The sequence below is a fragment of the Sinocyclocheilus grahami genome, unplaced genomic scaffold (assembly GCF_001515645.1).
Source record: "Sinocyclocheilus grahami isolate Dianchi unplaced genomic scaffold, SAMN03320097.WGS_v1.1 scaffold143.1, whole genome shotgun sequence".
In the NCBI taxonomy this organism is placed as follows: domain Eukaryota; kingdom Metazoa; phylum Chordata; class Actinopteri; order Cypriniformes; family Cyprinidae; genus Sinocyclocheilus; species Sinocyclocheilus grahami.
Window position 1 is genome coordinate 810,707 of NW_015505322.1, and position 18,856 is coordinate 829,562.

The 18,856-nt window shown below is 35.6% G+C and overlaps 1 protein-coding gene across 2 annotated transcripts in view; it reads left to right on the top strand.

Annotated features, from left to right (window-relative positions):
• Window positions 1-18,856, top strand: part of LOC107591547 (ubiquitin-like modifier-activating enzyme 6) — a 35,553-nt gene that overhangs the window by 1,724 nt on the left and 14,973 nt on the right. Inside the window, exons 5-33 of one of the 2 annotated variants that reach the window (XM_016280727.1) lie at window positions 200-294; window positions 641-752; window positions 900-980; window positions 1,058-1,180; window positions 1,321-1,444; window positions 1,524-1,627; window positions 1,709-1,771; window positions 1,856-1,932; window positions 3,194-3,260; window positions 3,346-3,489; window positions 3,708-3,775; window positions 5,238-5,316; window positions 5,497-5,577; window positions 5,675-5,752; window positions 5,855-6,036; window positions 6,129-6,234; window positions 6,333-6,422; window positions 8,148-8,228; window positions 8,327-8,455; window positions 8,640-8,691; window positions 8,788-8,851; window positions 8,947-9,016; window positions 9,116-9,187; window positions 10,380-10,503; window positions 10,626-10,819; window positions 10,932-11,059; window positions 11,155-11,242; window positions 12,937-13,031; window positions 13,182-13,345. In XM_016280727.1, the coding sequence (XP_016136213.1) occupies window positions 200-294; window positions 641-752; window positions 900-980; window positions 1,058-1,180; window positions 1,321-1,444; window positions 1,524-1,627; window positions 1,709-1,771; window positions 1,856-1,932; window positions 3,194-3,260; window positions 3,346-3,489; window positions 3,708-3,775; window positions 5,238-5,316; window positions 5,497-5,577; window positions 5,675-5,752; window positions 5,855-6,036; window positions 6,129-6,234; window positions 6,333-6,422; window positions 8,148-8,228; window positions 8,327-8,455; window positions 8,640-8,691; window positions 8,788-8,851; window positions 8,947-9,016; window positions 9,116-9,187; window positions 10,380-10,503; window positions 10,626-10,819; window positions 10,932-11,059; window positions 11,155-11,242; window positions 12,937-13,031; window positions 13,182-13,332 (2,922 nt within the window). In that variant the 3' untranslated portion in view covers window positions 13,333-13,345. Of the gene's footprint in view, window positions 1-199; window positions 295-640; window positions 753-899; window positions 981-1,057; window positions 1,181-1,320; window positions 1,445-1,523; window positions 1,628-1,708; window positions 1,772-1,855; window positions 1,933-3,193; window positions 3,261-3,345; window positions 3,490-3,707; window positions 3,776-5,237; window positions 5,317-5,496; window positions 5,578-5,674; window positions 5,753-5,854; window positions 6,037-6,128; window positions 6,235-6,332; window positions 6,423-8,147; window positions 8,229-8,326; window positions 8,456-8,639; window positions 8,692-8,787; window positions 8,852-8,946; window positions 9,017-9,115; window positions 9,188-10,379; window positions 10,504-10,625; window positions 10,820-10,931; window positions 11,060-11,154; window positions 11,243-12,936; window positions 13,032-13,181; window positions 13,368-18,856 lie in introns of both variants that reach the window. The other variant, XM_016280728.1, reaches the window with a different exon arrangement.

The following is an 18,856-nucleotide window of genomic DNA, read 5'->3' on the forward strand; positions in this document are numbered from 1 at the left end:
ACAATGTGACATAACTGTTGTCATTTATTATTTTTTTGTATAATGTTTTGTTAATGTTAATTTTGAACTATTATATATAGGGTATTGTGAACTCATTTTTTATTGTTATTATAGGCGACTTGGAATATTTGCTGATCAGTTAATTTTTTTTAGTTGTATTATGACTGTCTTATGAAGCTTTGCACATGTGTGTTTGTAGGCAGTCACTCTTCATGACTGTAAGCGATGTGAAGTTTGGGATCTTGGCACCAACTTCTTCATCAGAGAGGAGGATGTGCATAGCCAGAAGAAAAGGTGCACTATGGTTACTTTTGTTTCAAGCAGACTGAATTCAGTCCCTATTTTTATTATCTTTTCTAGAACAAAAGCATCTAAACTGTGACTATATATATATATATATACACACACTGTATATACCTTGATATAAAATGAATTTGATAAGATAGATATATATATATATATATATATATACACTGTATATACCTTGATATAAAATGAATTTGATAAGATATATATATATATATATATATATATAGTCCACCTCTAATGAACTCGTGTGTGTCTCTGTGGCCTTAAAATACTCTAATTCTTTATTTCTATGAAGATGTGCAGTAATCATAATGATTTTTTTTTCTGTTAGGGTGGAGGCTGTCCATTCTCGAGTGGCTGAGTTAAACCCATACGTTCAGGTCAGTGTGGCCTCTGATGTCCTGGATGAAAACACTGACCTCAGCTTCCTAAAGAGATACCAGGTTGGTCTCCGCTGACAACAGCAAAATTTAAAGTGCCACGAACATTTTATATTATTTAACTTCATTCCAATCGGATCATTATTATTTACATTATTCTGTACGTTCATATCATACTTAATGTCTCTATTCCTGTGTTTATTTCTTCAGTGTGTAGTGTTAACAGAAACAAAGCTGAGCTTACAGAAACGAATCGACTATTTCTGCCACTCTCAGCAGCCTCCTATTAAGGTACGGTCATTCCCAGACATACTTGCATATAGATATTACTCTCTGTTTGGATGCTTGAAAATGCGTTTTTGGTGCAGTTCATTGGCTGTGATGTGTTTGGGATCTGCTCGCGAGTGTTCTGTGATTTTGGGGAGGTGTTTGAGGTGTCGGACCCTACGGGAGAAGAACCAAAAGAGCTCTTCATCCAAAACATCAGCCAGGTAATGAGAGCGCTGAACTGTCAAACATACATTTGATCATTACTTTTGTCACATTTAGTCTGAATGCTGAACGTTAGCTGAAACACTCAGTTCTGTGATTTGGGTTGCTTTTTAACTTCCTGCTTGACACCCAATCGCAGGGGAATCCTGGTGTTGTGACGTGTATGGACAGCCGAACACATGGCCTCCAGACTGGGCAGAGTGTGTGTTTTAAAGAGATCAATGGCATGAGTGAACTCAATGGTACCACTCACCAAGTTACAGGTATAAACACAAACTCTACAGTCATCATGCACAGTGACGTACTCTACTTACATATTTAACTCTGTGTGTGTGTATTTAGTTCTGTCTCCCTACAGTTTTGCGATTGGTGATACCTTATCATTCCAGCCGTACGCTCATGCAGGAATCTTCCGCCTGGTCAAGATGCCCAAAATCTTCTCCTTTGTATGTTAACACCCCCTTCAGTTGGTCTGTTTAATATTGGTGAAGTACAATGATTAACTGTTTTCTCTACGGTCTGTGTAGGAGACGATGGAGCAGCAGTTATCTGACCCCCGGCTCCTTACTCCAGACTTTAGTAAACCAGAGGTCAGAAATATAGAGTCCATTCATCATTATTGACATGAGAATCAGTCACTTTTTAACTTAATAAATGTGTCCTTATCCAATCAGGCCCCTCTGCAGCTCCATACAATCATGTTAGCTTTGGATGCTTTCCTGGAACAGCATGCTAGACTACCCAACATTGGGTAAATACATTTTTCATCTTTTAGGCAGTGTTTCAAACCCTAGTGAGCTGCTTTACCAGCAGTAGATCACCATTTTTTTGGATAGGTTTTGTCCTACATTAGACGTGGCATGATTAAGCAATGATTGAGTGCAAGAGGGTTTATTTCTATTAGTGATGCACTAAAATTTCAACAGCCAAAAGAGTTTTGGACCGGAACAGCACTTGTCGAATGATTCATTTTGACGGTATCTGCGTCTGTTTTGTACACACAGCATAAATAAGTAGGGCCTATGAAATCTGCTTTTCCAAATCAGTGTTTTTCTGTAATATTTTTCCAAAATCTGTTTTTTAAATACTATTTTTGGTAATCAAAAAGCATGTCTAATTAATTGAAATCATAGCCAATAGCCAAACATACAAAATATTAACAACAATTGCATTTTTAGGGCCCAATGAAATCAGTTTTACTACCCCCCCCCAAATCTGCTTTTACTTTTCCTAAAATAAGGCATAAAACATTAAGTTTCATTTAACTTTCAAAATATAATCTAATTAAAATTAAACATTTTTGTTTTGTTTAATGAACACTTTTTTTATCAAACAATTTGCTGCACAACCAAGATTTACTGTTAAATTTAAAATATTGCATATTTCTTAAATAAGCTTAATTGTTTTATTAATTTAATAGTATTATTTTTAGTGCTTTGAGAAGTACATTCTACTACTATACAGTAGTAATGTATTTCTGTCACAATTCTTCTTTAACTTAACCCAAACTTTTATTTTGAAGGGTTTTTGTGAAGACCTTTGTGTTTTTGTGTGTATATCAAAAAAAGGTGTATATGATGATAGAAGACGATAGATTTTATCAAATGAAGTTTGCTTATCTGAGAGATGCCTGAAACCTGTGAACGCAGCACCCTGAACAATATACTAAGTTCAGTTACTTTAAATTGAATTACTGAAACTTTATTTTCAGTTTCAGTTTTCAGCCAAATTAAAACTTTAATTTCTGTTTCAAATAAAAATTTCATTTCAGTGCATCATTTGTTTCTTTTTATGCAGCGTTGTGCTGAATAGTCCACTGTGAAATTGTAATGGTTTAAAATAGGGCTTCTCATAACTGTACTTAAAACATAAAATATTGTCTGTGTCATTTCTCATTAAGTGTGAACAGCCAAACTGCTTGTTTCATCTTTCATTTCGCTCTCTCTCTCTCTGATTATGATTGACATGGATGAATAACATTGTGCTGGATTATTTTCCTCTGCTGTGTGTAGTTGTTTGCAGGATGCTGAGCTGCTCCTGAAGTTCACAGAGGAGATCAGCAGAACACTTAAAAACAAAGTCAGTTTTGCACAAGCACTCATTTACTTCCTGTTGTGCACATCTTCAATCTTCCGTCTTTTAATGTAAATGTGTGTGTCGTCAGGTATGCATAAACCAGGAGCTGGTGAGGAGCGTGTCGTGCTGTGCGAGGGGATGTCTCTCTCCTCTAGCGGCAGCGGTGGGTGGTATTGCTAGTCAAGAGGTTTTAAAGGCTCTCACTGGAAAGTTTTCTCCTCTTCAGCAATGGGTAAGTCAAAGGTCAGATGTTTTGTCTTTAATGTACATTACTATTACAATTTAAGTCTTTACTGTCACTTGTGATCAATTTAATGCATCCTTGCTGAATAAAAGTATTAATTGCTTAAAAAAAAAAATCTTACTGACCCCAAACTTTTGAATGGTAGTGCATGACATTGATAGGAAGAAATAGTATTCATTCTTTTTTATATATGTGTGTTTATACAGTTTTATCTCGATGCGATAGAGGTGATTCAGCCCCTCCAATCTCTTCCTGCTGAGGAATTTGCCCCAAGGTGAGCGTGATGCCAAGTATTGAGCTCCACAAACTTGTTTTGTTAATTCATATGTTTCTACAGCATTTGTAGAATGGTAATTTCTTTTTTTCTTCTTCCTCATGTACAAACATTACCGTTTTTACTTCAAAAATTTTCTTAAAAGAATAGTTCATCCAAAAACTGTGAATTCTGTTATCATTTTACTTGTGATGTAATTCCTTTAAATCAGTGCTCCAAGGGGGCCTTAAAATGACTTAAAATAAGACAAAACAATCGGGATGCACAATATTGGATTTTTGCAGATATCTGATATGCCGATATTTTTCAACTCATTTTGGCCGATGCCGATATATATTTCCTTTTGTTTGGAAACAACACCAAGACTCTCCTGTGCAGAAATAAACTAATTATTTTTTTAAAAAGAACTTATTTGTTAGAATTAAATAAACAATAACAAAGTTATTTTTATAATGACAATACAATGAAGATGTGAAAATATATAACCTAAATTCAATCGCTGTATTTTTTTTTACAGTTGTAACCTGAACATTTTATTTTAGGATTTAACATTTGTAAATGGTCTAAAGCAAAAGAGTTGTAAAAATTGTGAAAATCTTTTTTAGAGCTCATAATTTGTTTTAAAAAATATGTTGTAAGTGTCGTTTTTTTTTTTCTTATTTGTTTTCTTCATGAAAGCTTTAGCTTCTGACCTTTAAATCAAAACACATGCTACTCATTATTTTATGGCATCAATTAATGCTTTATTTAATCAGAAACACAGTCTAAATATTATTTGTGTATTTTGCTTTCATCTTTTTAGAAGTAGGCCAACAGCGCCCCCTACGGAATTAAAACTCCTTACTGTTACTTACACTGTTGACTCAATCGCACACATGAACATGTGAATCTAATCATCATTCAGGCAAAAGTTCACTTCAAGAATGACCACACTGCTGATGTGATTTAATCGCTAGCACACCTTGAGCATGTGTGAGTTAATCCACTTATCGGCAAGATATATCGGCATAATTTTTCATATCGGGCCGATGCCGATAATTATTTAAAGCCATTCTCGGTCGATTCTGATATTGGTCCGATAATATCGTGCAAACTTACAAAGCAAGCATTAAAATAAACTGAAACAATTACAAATCAAGATTTTTTTGAACTCCAAAATCTTCTTTGAAGGGCCATGTTTCCACTGGAAATATGAGGTGGCCTAATTTTCAAAGTGTGATTTCTAGACCTGGAAAAGTAATTTTTAATAAGATCTTACACCTCAGCGGGCATTTTTATAACCAATATACATTTTTCTTGCTATGCCAAGCTCTAAAAAAGTGTTCCATTAGAAATAGTGAGAAAGTATTATAAACCTCTTTGTTGAGTAAATCACTGTGAATTACATTCAAATATTGTAGTGGACAATGGGAGCCTTGGAGGTTGAGGCCCACTGCTTTAATGTTGACTTTGGTGTTTGTAGGGGAGACCGGTATGATGCGTTGAGGGCGTGTATCGGAGAGTCACTGTGTTTGAAACTGCACAAATTTCAGGTCTTTATGGTGAGTGAAAAGAATAGCAGATACAGTAGAATGTGAACCAAAATGTAATTTTAAAATCGATTAAAGAGCTAACGTCACAGCAAAACTTGAACCTGATAAATTGTTTATTTTATTCTTAGTATATATTCTTTGCATAGATGCATTGCGCTACTGTTTGATTATCTTAAAATGTGTTTGTAGGTGGGCTGTGGTGCTATTGGCTGTGAGATGCTGAAGAATATGGCACTAATGGGTGTCGGATTGAGCAGATGCTCGGGAGAGGTGGGGATATACATCTGACAGGATTTTTTTCCCCTTCTCATTTACATGAGGAATGGAAAGTTGGTCCAATTCTTAGAATGCTATTTGTTATTCTTAGATATGCATCACAGATCCAGATTTGATTGAGAAATCCAACCTCAACAGGCAGTTTCTCTTCAGACCTCAGCATATACGGGTATCTTATTAATTGGATAGTACTTCACTCTTTCATTCATGAATTACATGTCTCATAAGTTGGATTTCCTCTCTCCTTTTGAACATTTTCCTCTCTCTGTAGAAGCCAAAGAGCACTACTGCAGCAGCAGCTTCTTTAGAAATAAACCCAGAGCTGCAAATAGATGCTCATCTGAATAAAGTGTGTCCCGCTACAGAGGACATGTACAGTGACGCTTTCTTCTCCCGTCTCAACCTGGTGGTCACTGCACTGGACAACGTGGAGGCACGGAGATATGTGGATAGGTAATTCATTAATTAACAGCAGAAATAATTGTTTTTGTATTACATGTGTGCTTCATTGCACATACTTCAGTGGTTGTTTTGTGAACTTACAGTCGGAGTGTATCCAATCAGAAAGCTCTGTTAGACTCGGGTACCATGGGTACGAAAGGACACACTGAGATCACTGTCCCATACCTCACTGAGTCCTACAACAGCCATGTGAGTGTGTATGTTTGTGTATGTGTATATACAGGTTGTGTGCCAGCTTACCTATCTGTTGTCCATGTTTTTTTCTCAACTGTGACTGTTTCTCGTAGAGAGACCCACCTGAGGAGGAGATTCCGTTTTGCACTCTAAAATCTTTTCCTGCTGTTATTGAACACACCATACAGTGGGCCAGAGACAAAGTTAGTTTTATTATTTTATTTTATTTTATTTTTCTTTGTACCCATTACTGCTGTCATTACTGTCATGCCAAGTATTTTGGAGAACAGTTCAGTTTTCTCAAGTTTTTTTTATATGGTTATCATTGAAATGAGAAGTGACTAGAGCAAATATTTGCCAGGGCAACAGTGTGACATTTTGAAGACACAAAATAAAATGTATTATTTAATATTTTTTGCAAGTAGCTTTTATTAGGTGTTTTTTCTAGGGCTGTCAAATCGATTAATCGCGATTAATCGTAACCAAAATAAAAGTTTGTGCTTACATAATATAGGTGTGTGTACTGTATATATTTCTATGTATATGTAAATACACACACATACATGTATATATTTAAGAAATATTTACGTGTGTGTGTATATATATATATATATTATATGAGTATATATTCATATTTATGTATGATTTATAATATATATATATATATATATAAATATAAACATATATTACATATATCACTTCATTTAAGACTATGAGTATATATTCATATTTATGTATGATTTATAATATATATATATATATATATATAAATATAAACATATATTACATATATTTCTTAAATATATACATGTATGTGTGTGTATTTATATATACATATAAATATATACAGTACACACACCTATATTATGTAATCACAAACTTTTATTTTGGTTGCGATTAATCGCGATTAATCGATTTGACAGCCCTAGTTTTTACCAAACTGGTTAGTATTTTAATTCAGAAACCATCCATTTTTTCGTTGAAGGCTTATCCAACTTTTTCTCCAAAAAATGTCACTACCATCATTTTAGAAAATAAACACCAAAACAAATCCCAAAATCCACTTAAATGCATGATCACTCAGGGACACGATCAGATCTTTATATATTACATATATTTCTTAAATATATACATGTATGTGTGTGTATTTATATATACATAGAAATATATACAGTACACACACCTATATTATGTAATCACAAACTTTTATTTTGGTTGCGATTAATCGATTTGACAGCCCTAGTTTTTACCAAACTGGTTAGTATTTTAATTCAGAAACCATCCATTTTTTCGTTGAAGGCTTATCCAACTTTTTCTCCAAAAAATGTCACTACCATCATTTTAGAAAATAAACACCAAAACAAATCCCAAAATCCACTTAAATGCATGATCACTCAGGGACACGATCAGATCTTTATTCTGGAACACGTGATAAATGTTTTAATGTAGACATAGTTTGAAGATGTAGTCAGAAGAATCCTTCATTAACCTTTCTTTGTGAATCTTTTGCACTCTGGATGTTTTGCATTCTGGATGTTTCACTCGTGCATTTCTCTGTGTGCTTGTTCAGCAGTGTGCATGATATATAGATTTTATTTAACAAATATTAAAAACAGTTGCTCTGTGTTTGCATGTCTTCTTTCATCTCCTATTCTTAGTCCATTTTTGCCGCAAACAGCCAAGATGTGACTTAGACTCCATTTTTTGAAGTCAGTTTTTTGTTTATTCAGACTGCACATCTAAAAAGGGTGCCATGTTTTGGACCACTCCAAGGATATCGTTTGATAAAAAAAAAAAAGAGAGAGAGAAAGATAAGAAATCAGTCAAAAATGTCCAAAAAGGCTTAGTTTAGGGTTTGATTGTCTTTTAATAGTACTTCGAGGTGTTGTGAGTGTTCTGATTTGTGATCTTGTTTTTGTTTTGTATAGTTTGAGAGTGCTTTCTCCCACAAACCCTCCATCTATAACATGTTCTGGCAGAGTCATTCATCGGCTCAAGAGGTGTTACAGGTAAGGATAATACTACATGCTTATCTAAACACCAATTTAGCCTTGTTGGTGTTGAACAAGCCTTGTTAGGGTTCTAATTTCAGTGCTTGTGTGTGCAGAGGATGATGGCCGGGGAGACTATGGAAGGGTCATTTCAGGTCATTAAGTTGCTGAGTCAGAGACCCACTCAGTGGAATCACTGTCTAGCTCTCGCTCGACTCAAATTCGACAAGTACTTCAAAAAAAAGGTACTGGAACCGGTGTGCATAAATCTTTAATAATGGAAATCATCTTGGTAGTAATGACTATTATCATTTATTTATAGAATAGTAATAATGCTTTATTATATACTAATACATTCCCTATTAAGAATAAAGTGTTTTTATTTTGGGATATGTTTACAGTGTGCCTTTTTTTATTTTAATACTTCAGGCATTACAACTGCTACATTCGTTTCCACTGGACACACGGCTAAAAGACGGCAGTAAGTTGCGTGCTTCACTCATTCATGCAGAGATGCTGTATCAAACACCAACAGTCTCGTCTTTGCCCAGCTCAAATGCTTTTTCTATGTTTTCAGGTCTGTTCTGGCAGTCTCCCAAGCGGCCGCCTTCTCCTATAGAGTTCGACCTCGATGACCCACTGTGAGTATCTGAGTAAATATTCTGTTTATAGAAACAGAAGTAGGAATTTTTTAAAGAGGTAAAACAGAATTATACGTTTTTTTTCCCTCCATCAGGCATTTCAGTTTTGTTGTCAGCACAGCTCGCCTTTTTGCTGGAATTTATAATATTCCTCATTCAGAAGAGGTAAGAGGAATGTTTAATGTTTGTCTTTTTTTCCATGTGTGCTACCTGAATAAAATTATTTTTATTTTTTATGTTTTGTTGCCGCTGAATAATTCATAGCAACTTTCCTATGAGGCCGTTTCAAGTGTTTTAGCTGAAGTGGAGGTTCCTGAATACAAACCAGCTGAAAAGGTATCTGTTCTTTCACTAGTTATCTACTGTATGTAGTACTCAACAAACAATGAAAATGTGTCTGATTTAACTCTATTAAATTAAGGTGACATAGTTGTTTAAAGGAGAAATAAGTAACTGTACTATGTTGTTTTTTCATCATGCCAAATTTTTTGTATAACTATATATAAAGCAAGGGCTTCCAAACAGGGTTTGTGAGTTGATGAAAAGATAATAGTTAATTCAATCTTAAAAATTTCAAATAATTTTGAAATAAAAAACAATCAAAATAAAACAGTAATATGGGATACTATTGAAATATTTATTTAAGATATAAGGGGGTACTTTAAGTAATTATTTTCAGTTTAGGTGACCAAAAAAAATTAGGAATCTCTGCAAATAGAATTGCAATATTATTGTATTGTGACCAGATTTTTTTTTCAAATCTTACCACTAGGATTCCTGTCTTTAAAGGGATAGTTCACCCAAAAATGAAATTGATGTTTATCTGCTTACCCCCAGGGCATCCAAGATGTAGGTGACTTTGTTTCTTCAGTAGAACACAAATGAAGATTTTTAACTCAAAACTTCGCCGCAATATCTGAACTGTCCTGAACGCGTTCTGTCGTCGTCGTCTTGCCTTACAGCGGATTGCAGACTTATAAGTGCATTACCGCCACTTATCTCTCAAATGGACCATTGACACTATCTACAATCTCAATTAGGAGTGTCAATGGTCCATTTGAGAGATAGGTGGCGGTAATGCACTTATAAGTCTGAGATCCGCCTTAAAGCATTCTGACATTGCGGTGAATCAGAGGTAAAAAAAAACCTATATAAATACGGTTCAGTTTCTTGCACAGACCGATCGTTTCGTTTCTTTACACATCAATGTATCGTCACGAGCCACAGGGTTTAATTTGGTTTTGTTTGTGTATGTTTTTTTGACTCAAAGCCGTGATTCCAATTCACTTCCATTATATGACTGACAGACTGCAACAGTTTGAGTTAAAAATCTTCGTTTGTGTTCTACTGAAGAAACAAAGTCACCTACATCTTGGATGCCCTGGGGGTAAGCAGATAAACATCAAATTTTCATTTTTGGGTGAACTATCCCTTTAAGAGCCAAAGACATCCATTTGATACATGTGCCAGATTGAAATTGCTCACTTCCCCTTTAAGAAAGATCACTAAGTGTGTGTATTTTTATCAGCATATAGAGACCGATGAGACTGTTAAGAAGCCTGACCAGTTGAAAATGACAGTAAGCAGTGAAGAGGAAAGACAAGCAATCTCACAGCTACAGGAGGCCATCAACTCTAGCTTTGTAACACCGGGTGTGTTGATACACATCCACATGCACTCACACATAACAACTGTATGAGCTAAACTATGATATCCTACTCTTTTCATACACTGTTCCTCTTATGTCTCTTTTCCTTTCTTCTTTTGTCTTTAGAGAGGCTCCGTATGACTTCACTTTTCTTTGAAAAGGATGACGACTCAAATGGACACATAGATTTCATAGCATCAGCGTCGGCTCTGCGAGCTCATATGTACGCCATTGAGGCCGCTGACAGACTACAAACCAAACGAATCGCTGGCAAAATCATCCCTGCTATCGCCACATCTACAGCTGCTGTCGCAGGACTGGTGAGAGAAACAACCCTGTTTAGAAGAGAAATCGTTTTTCTTTGATGATTTCCATTGTGTGCAGTCCATTGCTTTATGTATTTATGATTGTTTTATTATTCATTCTCTGTAGGTGTCATTGGAGTTGATAAAAGTCGCTGGTAGTTATGGATTTGAGTTATTTAAAAACTGTTTCTTCAACCTGGCCATTCCAGTCATGGTGCTCACAGAAACCGCTCCGGTCAAGAGAACCCAGATCAGGTAACAGCAACACTCATGCACGGATTGGCACTTGTAAAAATGAAAAGATGTGCGTTTCTTATCTTGGTCCAATTTGATCCTTTTGTTTTGACCAGAGATGATATCTCCTTTTCTATCTGGGACCGTTGGACTATCTTTGGTCATGAGGACTTTACCTTGTCTGATTTCATGAACGCAGTAAAGGTGTGTAGCGTTTGAGCTTCCAGATCAAAAATGTGAAGCGCACTTAATAATACCCAAATATGGATTAAAACAGCTACTCATGCTCTGAAATGTAACATGGCAACATCAAGTCTACTGACTTGGATCAAATGTTGTAAGCTTTCGAACAACAGTTTTAATTATTGACAGTTAGTTATATATATATATATATATATATATATATTTCAGTTTTTCTTTTTTAATAAATCTGCAAAAATGTCAACAATTCTGTGTTTTTCTGTCAATATGGGGTGCTGTGTGTACATTAATGAGGAAAAAAATTAACTTAAATGATTTTAGCAAATGGCTGCAATATAACAAAGAGTGAAAAATTTAAGGGGGTCTGAATACTTTCCCTACCCACTGTATGTATGTGTGTGTAATTTTATGTAAACCTTAAGTTCATAAACTGCAATTTTGCAGAACATTTGTAAAAAATTTACTTTTTCACAGTTTTAGGCTCTATACGTATTTTTTTTCTTTTTTGAAAGAAATTGAGACTTTTATTAAACTGAGAGTAAAGACTTTTACATTGTTATAAAAAAATATTTTTAACACTCTATTAATCAAAAATCTTTAAAAAACATTTGTATCACTGTTTCCAGTGATATTAAGCACTTTTCAGCATTGATAAGAAATGTCTGTTGAGCAGCCAATTAGAATAATTTCTGAAGGATCATGTGACACTGAAGACTGGAGTAATGATGCTGAAAATTCAGCTTTACCAGCACCGGAATAAATAATGTTTTAAATTTGTTTAAATTGTTTTAAAAGTTTTAATGTATAAGAATGTTTAATATTTACCAACCTCACATTTGTGAATGATAATGTACATGATAAAAAAAACAAAAAAAACAGTGACTTCTTAAAAACAATTTTAATATATGTTAAAAATACATCAATAATGCCTGGGTCTCTGAGGATTAATTATCTGTTGTTTTAGCATTTGTTAAAGGAACACTCCACTATCTTTGAAAATAGGCTCATTTTCCAACTCCCCTAAGAGTTAAACAGTTGAGTTTAACTGTTTTCGAATCCATTCAGCCGTTCTCCGGGTCTGGCGGTAGCACTTTTAACTGTAGCTTAGCATAGATCATTGAATCTGATTAGACCGTTAGCATCTCGCTCAAAAATGACCAAAGAGTTTCGATATTTTTCCCATTTAAAACTTGACTCTTCTGTAGTTACATTGTGTAATAAGTAAAATGAAAAGTTGCAATTTTCTAGGCCGATATGGCTAGGAACTATACTCTCATTCTGGCGTAATAATCAAGGAACTTTGCTGCCGTACCATGGGTGCAGCAGGTGCAATGATATTACACAGCGCCTGAAAATGGGCTTATTGGAAGTTACCTAGCTGGGGACTATTTTCAGGCACTGCGTAATATCATTGCAGAGTTTTAAATAGGAAAAATATCAAAACTCTTTGGTCATTTTTGAGCGAGATGCTAACGGTCTAATCAGATTCAATGATCTGTGCTAAGCTACAGCTAAAAGTGCTACCGCCAAACCTGGAGATCGGCTGAATGGATTCGAAAATGGTAAAACTCAACTGTTTAACGCTAGGGGAGTTGGAAAATGAGCCTATTTTCAAAAATAGTGGAGTGTTCCTTTAAGAATGAATTAATTATTGCAGAGTGCATAATGTAAGAATTCCATTTATGCTTAATTTTCAGGAGGAGTATGGAATTGAGCCCACCATGGTTGTTCACGGAGTGAAGATGCTGTATGTGCCGGTTATGCCAGGCCATAACAAAAGACTCAAACTGACGTAAGACCCAGCAGTAAAATAACCTAGACTTTAAAACTGAAGTGTGTAATTTCTATGTGACTACTGTGATCAGACACAATTGTCAAAATAAATGGCTTTGTGGTTTTCTTATGCATTTCCATGACAGTACCCTTATTTCTCTTCTTGCAGAATGCATAGACTGATCAAACCCTCAGCCGGCAGGAAGTATGTTGACCTTACCGTATCATTTGCCCCGGAGGTGGATGGTGACGAAGACCTGCCCAGTCCCCCAGTGCGCTATTACTTCAGTCGAGAAAGCGAGAGTGGAGAGACGGCCTGACACACACACACACGCGCGCACACACACACACACACTCTCTCCGCTCTCTTGTCCTATGGACCACAAGAGGTTTAACACTTGATCTGACTGATTGTACATAGTGAATTTTTGTTTTCTACTGGTTTATTATTTTATTGCACAGCATTGTCTGTGCAGATGCCTTAAGATAATTATATTGTGCTTCAATGTGACAATAATAATGATTATATTATCTGAAGAGTAAAACAAAAAGAAAGTGTTTACATGACTTCCCCAGGGATTATTATTGTATGTTAGTCTCTTAGACTGGGAGAGGACTTGGTAAAAGTCGCTAGATGAACATTCATCATGAATCAGTGGTAATTTATTTGCACGTTTTGGGAGGATATTGCAGAAAAGTCGTCAGTAACTGTAAGCAACATAAACGCCAAAGATTTTAAATTGTTCATCATCGGCATTCAGCGATTCTTCACGACTGGTTTCCCCTGATTTTTGCTTTCAGTGAAGACCGATGAGGAAAAGAAAATTGCATTGTAATGTTACAGCTACAATGTTCAAGACATATTCTCTGTAATACCACTAGGGGGCGTTATATTTACCTGTCCTTCTACCCATCTGCTACTAACAACTGCTTGAGGTGCTGAGATTCAAGAGCAACAAAGGCTTAAAGGATGAGACTCTATGTAATTGGCAATAATGTAAAGACATCACCTCCTACGTGAAGGTGTATTCATATCATTAAGTCCAACGTGCATCTTAACATCAAAAACAGGCTTTACACAAGTTCCTCGCTGCATTTGCAGACTTGTTGATGTCATTAACTCATCCTAAAGTGTCCTTTAGGCAGTTGGCTGTTGCTGAGCACACATGTGATTGGCAGTAGTGATCAGAAATTACACACACACACACAACCTGACCCAACACTAAGCTTAAAGCTTACAGTGGATATGTTGAAATGCACAAAGAAAAACACAGAAAGGTTTTCCAGTTTGATCCCTTTAAATGGCGTTAAGCTGCACAGAATTCCCTCTCATGATGTCCTGTATTTACTGTTTGTATGAAATATGACCTGATGATATCTAAAGGAGCTAAACCAGTGATTAGAAAATATGATGTCGTTGTGACTACAGTTTTCAACAGAATGTACAATAAATGGAAACATTTAAATCAAGTCAAAATGCATTTAGCTTTTTTCTCTCCTTTCGTCTTTTAACAAAGGCAGTTTGTGGTAATGTATAATATAATAAGTGTATAATGGAATATAATTTTTAAAAGTATAATATAATACTGAAATATATATTCAACTGTCATAGTGTGTAAGGCTGGGCAAGGGGCACAAATTTAAAAGGGGCAAAAAATTGGCGAGTTGGGGCAAAAATGCCACTAAATTGAACGAAAATGCCCCTGCGCAAACAAATTAAATCTATTACGTCTGTTGCTAACAAAATGAAAATGATTAGAAAGTGTCGATTGCGGCATTAAATTAAAAATTATAAAAGTTTAGGCGTTTTTACAGTGTTGCGCATTATAACCAATCACATGCGATTCTGTTGAGCTTAGGAATGCAATGGCCAATCAGAGGCGTTCAGATGAGTCATCGCTGAAACTCATCAGTTTTGAGTGCAACAAAGCGCAGATGTAAGTACAAAGAGATTAATTTCACAGTGTAGACAGCTAATGATATGAAAGTTAATGATATGTCACTTTCTGTATAGTAATTTATTCACTGTTTGAATAACCTTAGAAAGGAAACGTTTCATAATTATCAATTTCTAATGTTTTTATTAAATTGTAATCATGTTAAATACAAATTCAGTCCCAAATTTAAAATATTTTATTAGCCTACATGACACCCATGTCTGGTTCTTGCCTAAAAAGACAGGTTTATGATGTTTGTAGTTAATAGATTTGGCTGCTTTTAACCTTACCCTGGAGTTGGTTCACCCTCCGCATGTCAACTGTTCAAAAGTATGGGGTTAGTAAGATTTCTATTTTAAATATGCTTAATTTATGTCAAATAAAATATATTTTTAATTCATCAGAGAATCCTGGGGGGGAAAATCCATCACAGTTTCTACAAAATAATACGAAAAGTTTCATAAAGCACCAAATCGGCATATACGAATGATTTCTGAAGGGTGACACAAGACTGGAGTAATGATGCTGGAATGCTAGCTTTGCATCACAAGAATAAATTACATTTTAAAATATATTAAAATAGAAAAGAGTTATTTTAAATTGTAAAATTGTAATATAATATTACTGTTTTTACCATATTTTTAAATCAAATAATTACAGCCTTGGTAAGCATAAGACGCCTAAACATTGTTGCCTACTTCAGACTTTTAAATGGTAATGTATATTTAAACTAATAAATGCTGATACTCTCTTTGTTATTATCATACTTTCATGGTACTTTGTGACTGGAAGTTGAAAATGAATCTGCACACATGGAAGTTCACAAATGACTCTGAAATGTTTGATTCAAGGCTCTGCTCTCTGTAGCACACGTGAAACAACTCGCCTGTGTGTCTGTTCTCGGCACGGGGGCTACTTTGTGGAGTGGAGTTTGACTTCTGGGTCACTTGGAACAGCATGTCTGAGCGTGTGCTTTCAGGACACGTATCCCTTCTGTCGTGTCTGCATCTTCTCCATGCAACCACTTCAACAAATTCTCTTACGTTGGATGGGTTAAATCAATACGAAATGCCTTTATACTACAGCACACAAAAACACAAAGAAAAGGTGTGTAGTCATAACATACAAGCTGATTTAAACGATGCATTTTCGAGTGTAAATCACACACTCTAGTTCAGACAGAGGAGGAGGCCTCAGGAATTCAGTTTACCCTGGAGTGTCAAATGAACTGCCTGTTGGGTCAGAGTTCACACCAAAAAGTCTGCACCCTCCCCCATCCCACACACACACACACACACACACACAGTCAAAGACATTTAAGAGCACAGATGGTTAATGGCTATCTTGTTTAACATGAATAGCTACAAGCTTCTCGTTCTCCTCCTGTGCCTTCTTCTCCTGAGAAAGATGATGTAATGTAACAGTCTAGACACTGGACAGCTGCTAGCTCCTGAACCCTTGTCTTATGCAAACTCATTAGGTTATGGGATCTTTTCTGAAATCCATTCATTAAGTAGTTAGACCTAATTTAAACAAAGATCCTATTACCTTTTTAGGATCTTTATTTAATTGCAGTTTACTAAGTACACACAAATTAATTGTGTACTGATTAGTGTGTAAATTAAATATCTTTCAATTAGAAAAATCATGTGCATGTGTGCAAAAAAAAAAAGAGTGCATGTTGACATACTATTTATTATGAGATTTGAATTATTATTTCTGACAGCTTCTGTGCTCCAGTTTATTCCTCCTTTAAATTGATTAAGGTTCTCTCTCCAAACTTTCCGTCACGCTCTCTCTCCTCTCCGGGAATGTGTTTCCTGGATTCTGTTGAGCTTAGGAATGCAATGGCCAATCAGAGGCGTTCAGATGAGTCATCGCTGAAACTCATCAGTTTTGAGTGCAACAAAGCGCAGATGTAAGTACAAAGAGATTAATTTCACAGTGTAGACAGCTAATGATATGAAAGTTAATGATATGTCACTTTCTGTATAGTAATTTATTCACTGTTTGAATAACCTTAGAAAGGAAACGTTTCATAATTATCAATTTCTAATGTTTTTATTAAATTGTAATCATGTTAAATACAAATTCAGTCCCAAATTTAAAATATTTTATTAGCCTACATGACACCCATGTCTGGTTCTTGCCTAAAAAGACAGGTTTATGATGTTTGTAGTTAATAGATTTGGCTGCTTTTAACCTTACCCTGGAGTTGGTTCACCCTCCGCATGTCAACTGTTCAAAAGTATGGGGTTAGTAAGATTTCTATTTTAAATATGCTTAATTTATGTCAAATAAAATATATTTTTAATTCATCAGAGAATCCTGGGGGGGAAAATCCATCACAGTTTCTACAAAATAATACGAAAAGTTTCATAAAGCACCAAATCGGCATATACGAATGATTTCTGAAGGGTGACACAAGACTGGAGTAATGATGCTGGAAATTCAGCTTTGCATCACAAGAATAAATTACATTTTAAAATATATTAAAATAGAAAAGAGTTATTTTAAATTGTAATAATATTTCATAATATTACTGTTTTTACCATATTTTTAAATCAAATAATTACAGCCTTGGTAAGCATAAGACGCCTAAACATTGTTGCCTACTTCAGACTTTTAAATGGTAATGTATATTTAAACTAATAAATGCTGATACTCTCTTTGTTATTATCATACTTTCATGGTACTTTGTGACTGGAAGTTGAAAATGAATCTGCACACATGGAAGTTCACAAATGACTCTGAAATGTTTGATTCAAGGCTCTGCTCTCTGTAGCACACGTGAAACAACTCGCCTGTGTGTCTGTTCTCGGCACGGGGGCTACTTTGTGGAGTGGAGTTTGACTTCTGGGTCACTTGGAACAGCATGTCTGAGCGTGTGCTTTCAGGACACGTATCCCTTCTGTCGTGTCTGCATCTTCTCCATGCAACCACTTCAACAAATTCTCTTACGTTGGATGGGTTAAATCAATACGAAATGCCTTTATACTACAGCACACAAAAACACAAAGAAAAGGTGTGTAGTCATAACATACAAGCTGATTTAAACGATGCATTTTCGAGTGTAAATCACACACTCTAGTTCAGACAGAGGAGGAGGCCTCAGGAATTCAGTTTACCCTGGAGTGTCAAATGAACTGCCTGTTGGGTCAGAGTTCACACCAAAAAGTCTGCACCCTCCCCCATCCCACACACACACACACACACACACACAGTCAAAGACATTTAAGAGCACAGATGGTTAATGGCTATCTTGTTTAACATGAATAGCTACAAGCTTCTCGTTCTCCTCCTGTGCCTTCTTCTCCTGAGAAAGATGATGTAATGTAACAGTCTAGACACTGGACAGCTGCTAGCTCCTTATGCAAGCTCATTAAAGTAAGGTTATGGGATCTTTGCTGAAACCCATTCATTAATTAGACCTACTACAGCCTAGCTTTATAAATTCATTTAAACAAAGATTATTTTACATTTATAGGATCTTTGTTTAATTATATTGATTTAAGGACACACAGATTTAAGTTTTCGAGTTAACTGCGCTATTAAACTATCTTTCAAAAAGAAATATCTTTCTGAGTGCGTGTTGACACACTATTTATTATCAGATTTGAGTGATTACTTAGGCCAGCTTCTGTTTTCAGCGGCATATTTGCTCCAGTTTGTTCCTCCCTTAAATTGTGTAAGGATCTCTCTCTCTCTCCAAACTCTCCGTCTCGCTCTCTCTCCTCTGGGAATGTGTTTGCTGTGGTCCGCTGGCTGATTGGTCCGCTGTCTTCCGGGGAGACGCGGATTGGAAGCCTGCGCTCGACATCCGATTATTATTTAGTCCGAGCGAACGCTCGGGATTTGCTACAGTAACAAACACGTTATCGCTTGATACATTGTAACGGTTTTGCCG